Raw genomic sequence first — 8,529 nt, 5'->3', positions numbered from 1 at the left:
CCTTCCACTGTGTTAGCATCAATCTTCCTGTTTTGCAAGTTGGACATTTTTCTTCTTAAATATTGTACAAAGAGCAGAAGCCAAGGGGCTGAAAACCGTTTTGCACGTCAGAAACAGCAATTTTCAATCTCTTTAGGAATTTGCTGAGCTCGCCAGGTTTGAACATACAAAATCAATGATGGGTAAGACGTGCATTTGGGGATGGAGACAAGGTGTGAGACTTTGCTGTGATATCAGCAATGCACTGGGTCCCTTGTATGTGCTGATCCCTTTCCATATATGTTCTAGGAGGTACTTTGCTTATCCCTTGAGGTTCAATGTGGACTATCCTTCATAGGTTCCTGTGTTTGAATACTTGGTCCCCAATTGGTGACACTGTTTGGGAAGACTATGGAACATTTAGAAGGCAGAACCTTGCTAGTGGAAGTAGGTCACTGGGGGAGGGCCTTAAGGCTATGTTGCCCAACCTCATTTCCTGTGCACTCTTTGTAGATGCGAGCTGACAAGCCAGTCGCCTGCTCCTGCCACCATCTCTTCCCCACCATGGTGGGCTGTACCACCTGAACTGTAGGCTAAAATAAACACTTTGTTCTTGCTGCTGTTTTACTTAATGACAGTGTCAGATAAGTAACTAAGACATCAAGAGGAAGAAGCAGGCTGGGTGACTTGATTGAGTTCACAGGCTTCTAAAGTGGCTCTAAAGAGGCCACAGTCACCCAGAGCAGGAATCGGGCAGAGGCTAGGGTGCTGTCTATGCCTAGGAGCCAGCTGCCCACTACCACATGTGCATAAAACCTGGACTCGGTTCCTGTGTGAGTCGCTTGGGTAGTAAGGACAAAGCCCACCCAGTAGATTTTAGGAGAGGTAGCTCGAGCCAGAAGATCCGGTCCTTTTGCAGTCCCACAAGGATGAGCTACATTGTAAAATACATCTAAATTAGTTTTGAAAAGGGGGTTCAGGACTGAGAGATCCATGCTGAGATTTCGATCTTAACTACCAGGTGCTGTTAAATGAGGCAGCAACGCTCTCTAGAAGCCCCCAAAATAAGACCAATTGGGAGCTTTATTTATCAGAAGGGCTTTTAGATTTAGACAGTGAAGGTAAAGATACTGCTTGGGCTTTACAGAAATGAATTTATGACAGACCTTTGGAAAATAAGCTTCCATCTCAAAATTAAATTTCTAGGTTTGAAAGGAGAACGGTTTCCTACGAAGGACAGGTCTTTTGCTAACAAAGGAGGCTTTAAAAGGGCAGTGATGGCAAGACCAACATACTCCCTGTGTTACAACAGCTGGGGTGCTAAGCCAGGTAACCTCAGTCTGGAAGTGTGGCTTCAGGAGGTTTCCTTTCTTCCCATTTATTACACATACATTCATACATACACATATACATACATGTACACATACACACAAGCACACATGTATAATACATATAAACACATATATAATTTTTACTATGTATCCCTGACTGGTCTGAAATTTACAATATAGATCAGGTTGGACTTGAGCTCACAGAGATCTGACTGCCTCTGTCTCCTGATTGCTGGGATTAAAGGTGTGTGCCACCCCAGCCAGCTTTATTTTATTTATTTTGGGCAGTACTGGGGATCAAATCCAAGGTCATGTTGTGCTAAGTCACTGCTGCATCACTGAACACACCCAGCACCCTATTTACTTTTTAAAACTGAGTTTCTCTGAGTAGCCCATGGTGGGCTTGAACTCACAATCCTCTACCTCATCTTTCTAAATTATCTCAGCCAATCCTATCACATCTGACCTTCTTCACTTCTATCTTGAATTTGTTGCCCTTTAAAATTCTCTTTTGTGATTCTTAGGTCTTCTTTTCCACATCATCTTCCTTTTCCTTCTCTCTTTTTATTTGTGTATATGCATATGTACATGTGTGTTCATGTATGTGTGAACTGTGTATGTAGGTGCCAATGTAGAAACGTGTTCATGTGTGTGGAGGACAGAGGACAACCTTAGCTGTCATTCCTCAGTGGCCATACATCTTGGGGTTTTTGTTACTTAAAAAAAATTAAAAATTATGTATATACATGTGTGTCCATACATAGATATTTGCATGTGAACACATGCAATAGGTGCCCATGGCAGTCAGAAGAGGGTGATGGATCCCCTGGAACTGGAGTTACAGGTGGTTCTGAAACATCCAACATGGGTACTGGGTCCTCTACAGGAGCAGCATCTGTTCGTAAACCTGGAGCCACTTCTCTGGCCCCAGCGCACCTTGCTTTTGAAACAAGGCCTCTAACCAGCTTGTAACTCGCCAAATAGGCTGGTCAGGCTGGCTGGAAAGTGAGCTTCGAGATTCATCTGTCTTCCTTCTCCAGTGCTGGGCTTACAAGTAGAACCCATGGCATCTAACCTCCTATGTAGTTATGGAGATTGCACTTGGGTCCTCATACTTAGGAAGCGTGTGCTTCACTGACGCAGCTAGCTCCTCGACTGTGCTCCTCCTCCCCTCTCTCCCTCGCTCACCCTCTTTTCATTTTCTGTCCTCCACTTGAATTCTTCTCTCTTCTCTGGGTTTTCCATCTCCCATCATTTCCTGTCGTTCCCTTCGTTTGTGACATGGCATCCAAGTGTGTGACCATATGTCTATCACAGACCATCTTCTGGAATAGGTTGCCTTTCTCTATTTTTAAATTGCAAGTAATTTGCATTTGCGTTGCTTTTAAAAATCAAAGGCTGTAGAGATGGATCAGTGGGTAAAGGTGGTTGGCGTGCAAGCATAAGGACAGGAGTTCGAGTCCCTAGAACCCATGTAAAATAGGTGTGTGCACAAATGCCTGTCATTGTACTCTTAACAGAGACGGGAAGTAAAAACAAGAAAATTCATTGGAATATCATGAGCCACTTAGCCTGGAATACATGGCTATATTTATGCATACAAATGTGCACACACATGCACTCACAACACTAGTGTTCACCACTTTTTATCCTTGGGGTTACATTTCATCACTTATGGATGAATGGCTGTAATTGGGGGCAATAAATGAGACCTCCAAGTTCCACTATTTCTTTTCTGAACAGATTTGATTTGACTCAACAAGGAAGCAGGGAGCATAGAGACTTGATGAAAAGCTGGAGTTTGCTAAGTGATTGAATACATTAAAAAAATCCCTTTGCTCGGCTTATATTTTAATGGTTTTCTTAATGTGATCACTTTGATGCTAATTTTCTCAAGGGTCTGCTGTTTCTAGGGGTCATTTATAAGCACACAAAAGCCAACAGCATGAGGACTTGCTGGGCCTTTTCAGTCCATCAAGTTGCAAGGAGTCTTTGTGTAGATGGCGTGATTAGTCATTTTCCTAGGAGCTCAGCCTGAGAGAAACAGTCAAGACACGCCATGCTATTTCATCATCACTGTACCTGCCGAATTTTAGCACTCGTGAGCTCAGATAAGACTTCCTAAGTTCAGGACTCAGGTTCTAGGGGATTTCTGTCATGGCTTTGGGGTGTCTGGGAAATTTCTCCTAAGAACTTTCAGGGAGGGAAGGTGGAGCATGAGGTTGTCATTTAGGGACTGAGAGCCTAAAAGGGGGGAAATGTACCTTGTTTGGAAAAGAGCCGACTGAACCATTTATCTACAAAGCGACTTGGAGGAAAGGCCTCATGCCATGTGAAGTGGTGCTAACCAAGAAGTTAGCAAAGTTCTTGGCCAGAGCGTCTAGAACTCCCACCCTGACACCAAGCATCTGACTCTCTCCACGAATGTATGCTTAACATTTTGACTCTAGCTTTTTTACAAGAAGACAGTGCATTGCTCTGCTATAGACAGAGATGTAAACTACTCAACACAGGAGGATGCAACATTGACAGGGGGCAGTGGTTCAGTGCACGGGCTCCTGGTGTCAACCTGCCCTCCATTTCTGGCTGTAAAGAGCTACTTGAACTGTCTCTATCCCAGGCTCTTCATCGACAATAGGGCTGATCCAATAGCCTTTATCATACAGGGCTATTGTCTAGATTGCATAATTAATTAATGTTTAGATAGGGCCTGTCATGTAGCGAACACTCAAAATTATTCGCAATTATTATTATTTCCCCAGTAGAACTCTCTCCAACATTTATTAGTAGTTTATGACTTGTATAGTTGGAGAAGATTATTTCTTCTGAAAAGACTAATTGCTGAAAAGGCAAATTAAATTCTGTAAAAATGAGTGGAAGGTGGTAGCTAAGCTGTATAATTACGGAGCTTTTTCTGTTTTTATTGAGTTACCTAATAACTTCTAAACCAGTTTAGATGGTTTAAGTCTTATTTTTAAAAACAGATTAATACACAAACTTTTGAATATAGATCCCAAGAGCTACCATGCATGCACACACACACACACACACACACACTCGCACATGCACATTCAATCTTGCATGTAGGATGTGTGTGCATGCCTGGGTTGGTGTTTGTGAATGCAGACATGCTGCAGCACTTCTGTGGAGATCAGAGGCAACATCAGGTGTCAGTCCTTGCCTTCCATCTTCTTCGGAAACAGGATCTCTTGTTTTCATCTGTTGACTTCTGGCCAACTGTCCTGGGAGCACCTAGGAATTCCCTTCCCTGCTTCAATCTTGAATGTTACACATGGATGATGGCATTGTAGAATTGAAGCACCATGCCCACAGCTACATGGTAAGAGTTTTACCCATTGAGCCATCTTGCAGCCCTATTTTACGTTATTAAGTCACATGGTTGGGGGAGGCAATAGAAGCAGATTTAAGCCCAGACCCGATCTAAACCCAGGTCGCTACTTTAAACCCCTTTAGTCTATCACTAGGATGCTCTGGTCCTTGGCAGGGGTGTAGCTCAGTGTCAGAGTGCTTGCCTAGCTTGCATAAGACTTGAACAAGGTAAAATCACAAGGCTAGTGTCCCCTACCCTTTCACCTCGACACTCTTATCTTCTACTGGTCTCTTTTGGAGAAGATCCCCTATATTACTCAGATTGCACACAAGTTCTCGGGGGTGATTTTCCCAGAGAGCCACTGTAGGCTTTTTAAAGGCACACAACTGTGCATCCCTTAATTAAGTCCTGTGAATTATTCCGAGGAACCTCTTCAGAATAATCACTGTTTCACAAAAATAAGAAGACAGCACCAATACAAGGTACATTATCTCCTACCCAGGGAATCAAGCTGAGTAATTAGAGCTTAAGGCGGATCCAATTATCCATAGCACACAACCAGATTAAAAATCAGAGCTACGTGAGGAGGCAGAGCCCAGGGGAACTCAGAGAGCTCCGTTGCCTGAATTCCTGCAGCCATGCTCCAACTGAAAGAGCTCCCCCTTCACCGGCCCCTCTCTCTCCACCTGCAGCCTCTTACCTTGTTCACACAGCTTCTTGGTCAGAGAGCCCTCGTCTTGAAAATAAATAATGCGTTTCTGTACAATGCTGGCCCTGTGGGTGAAGAAGACATCAACACAGTGATGAGAGGGGCAGGTTTGGAGGGACAGTCAACTGCAGTCCTTGCTCGACTGCCCATGGCTTGGTGGCGCTGTGTGTTAACCCCCCTGTTCTCCATGCTCCTGTTTCTTCATCCATCAACAGGCAAGCAGTACCTGCACCATGGCATCGCCATGAGAATTTTCAGAACATGTATGTCAACAGCCTAGCTGGAGCCTAGAAACCATCAGCATTAGATACTGGGCTATTATTGACGCCACTGCTATTGAGGTAAAAAACTTAATCAATGGCATTTTTAGCGTCTTTTCTCAATGGCACATCTTACCTTCCTCTTCCTATTAAATGATGGAGGCCATTTATAGACCCACCATATTCAGGGTTTAGAAGCACATCAAATTCTTTTCCTGAAAGGAAAACAGGAATTTAAAAATATTTTTTGATTTGTTCTAAAAATGTCATTCTATATCATTCTCGAAAGTCTAGACAAAATCATCTTCTACACTCTGAACAAAGACAACGTCAGCTGTGGCCTTTCTCTCTCAAACACGTCAAACGTGGGCTCTGAGAATTTAGAACACGTATTTTGAGGTTGCAAATGATTTAGCTTTGATCAGCACGCTGCTTCTCCTTTAACTCACTCTCTTGTTTATTTTCCATTGGCCTGGAAAAGATTGGATCCTGCAACCCAGTGTTCCAGCAATTTAAGAGTCTACAGTGCTTAGAAATTGAGCTGGTGCCGATAAATCTCGAGCCATTTCTATTGATTTTCTTCAGCAATGCTACTCAATCAAAAGGTAATTTTCACTTCGATTCACCCTATTTAACAGATAAAGGCATCCCTTGACTCCATTACAGCTGACCACACTGAATAACTATTTGACTCTCATGAGCCCAGACTTAGGAGCTGGCCCACATTTTCGATGGGGATCTGTACTGGGTAGAAACGATTTCCCCAATGGTCTGGGCCAAGGCCAAGATGACTTTCCAAAGAAATGTCTGTGCTACATCCAGTTTTGCACAAAAGAATATAATTCTGACCAGTTTAACAGATGTGTTTTATAGTCTTTCCCCACCCAAGAGAGACAAGATGTTGAAATTAGTCAATGAAATATGCTTCCTGTCTCTACAAAACGACTTTGATCATCTGATCCATTCTCTTGACCATTAAGTGGGAAAGTTCCCTCGGGCCAAGAGAGTAATAGTCCTCCTTATCTCAAAGCCAAATAATAAAGCCTTTTATTCATCAGAGCTCTTGGTCACCTACAGCAGCCCTTTTCAGGGGGTCCTCCTGTGCCTAGAGACCCCTGCAGGAGGGTAAAAAGTAGACCTCCTAGGATGTGCTAAGAGCCACAGTTCTGGTTGAGTGGAGAGCTCCCTCCTCCTGTCAACCACAGAAACTTCCTCCCTTTTGTCTTCTTGTAGTATTTATGGGCACGTACAACAAATTACTGCCCGAGGGCATGCTTTGAGACTGCCACTGAGGAGGGCACCAGGGTCATTATCATGAACAACAGAGACCGGGCCACTCAGTTCATTCTCGGAGTTCATATCATGGGAGGGGGAAGCATGAAACAACCCAACCCGCAGCTAATGATAGAGGCTAACAGTGATTGAGCGCTACCATGGAAACATCTACAGAGTGCAGTAGGGAAGCCCAACCAAGCTGGAAAACACTTCCCTGACAAAGAACAGCTCAGCTGAGACTGGGAGAGGAGGCACCAACCAAGCAATCAGAGGGGAGCAGAAAAAAGAGGGGGTACTATTTGTACATCCCTGGGGTAGGGGGCCATGGGCTTTCTGGAAGACGCATGCATAGAAAGTCAAGGAACTAATGTGACGTGGTGAGAGCAGAGGTGAGTGAGCCCATCACCACGTCAGCCAGGGCCAGCTGGGAGATGGCCTTTTACTCCAAGTCTGATAGATGTCTTTGAGGGACATGCCCTAGGATGGAGGTAACCAGATCTGCTCTTTGAAATGACCAGTTGGGCCAGCGAGTGACAGCAGGCTGTCAGATGGGATAGAAGTCCCAGGCAAATCAAGGTTTATTTCAGTAAAGTTCTCTTCCAACGAATGTCTGAAAATGAATGGACAGTAGGGATATTTAGTTTCTCTGCTGGCTAGTTTTATGTCAACGTGACATAAGTAGAGTCGTTTTGGAAGAAGGAACCTCAAATGAGAAAGTGCTTCTACCAGACTAGCCTGTAGGACAAGTTTTGTAGGGTTTTTTTTTTTTTTGATTGATGATTGATGTGGGGGGGGGGCCCAGCTCACCCCTGGACTGGTGGTCCTGGGTGTGTAAGAAGAACGGACTGAGACAGTCATGAGGAGCTGGCCAGTAAGAAGTCCTCCTCCATGGCTTCCGCATCAGTTCCTGCCTTCAAGTTCCTACACTGACTTTCTCCCATGATGGATTATTATATAAGATATGATATAAGATAAAATAAATCCTTTCCTCCCCAAGCTGCTTTTAGTCATGATGTCTTATCACAGCAACAGAAACCTAACTGAGACAGTTTCTTTTCTCATTGCTTAGGTAAAATACCTGACAAAGAACAACACGAAGGAACGACAGCTCACAGTTGGAGGGAACACAGTTCATCATGGCAGGGAAGGCCTGGCAATGCAGGGCTCTGTCTAGGCAGAAGCGTGGCAGCCACCAACCACGTGCTTGTATCTCAGTGGACTCTTGGCAGAGGTGGACCAGGAAGCAAGGTGGGCCTACAAACCTCAATGCTGCCCTCCAAAGACCCACAACCTGAAGCAAAGCTCCAGAATGTTCCACAACCTCTGGGTGGGGGGAGGGTTCAAACATATCAGCTTGAAGGGGACATTTCCCAAATGACACCAGGATAATACACTAACATGACACTGGAAGTTTTTTTACTAGTCCTCTGAGACACCCTCGGCTTCACACCTCCTCCCAGCCTCCCATTTCCCTCCCCCTCCTCCCGGATTCTATAATTTTGATGTTATTCTGTCTTAGCTAAATACCTCACCCCAGTCAACTCTGCAAGGCCCTGTGAGGAAAGACCCAGTGCGGTTCAGTTTCCTGTGAATATGTGAATAAGACAATGGCAAAGCCAATTATTATTTTTTTAAGTTGTTTTA

At 44.3% G+C, this 8,529-nt stretch overlaps 1 protein-coding gene across 1 annotated transcript in view; it reads right to left on the bottom strand.

Annotated features, from left to right (window-relative positions):
- Spon1 (spondin 1) overlaps positions 1–8,529 on the bottom strand; it is a 301,648-nt gene that overhangs the window by 166,731 nt on the left and 126,388 nt on the right. The window contains exon 4 of the mRNA XM_013347692.2: positions 5,342–5,415. Within this exon, the coding sequence (XP_013203146.2) occupies positions 5,342–5,415 (74 nt within the window). The remainder of the gene's footprint in view (positions 1–5,341; positions 5,416–8,529) is intronic.

This window comes from Microtus ochrogaster, chromosome 8 (assembly GCF_000317375.1).
Source record: "Microtus ochrogaster isolate Prairie Vole_2 chromosome 8, MicOch1.0, whole genome shotgun sequence".
Lineage (NCBI taxonomy): Eukaryota > Metazoa > Chordata > Mammalia > Rodentia > Cricetidae > Microtus > Microtus ochrogaster.
The sequence above is the reverse complement of the archived record's forward strand: the minus strand, read 5'-3'. Positions and strand labels throughout refer to the sequence as shown.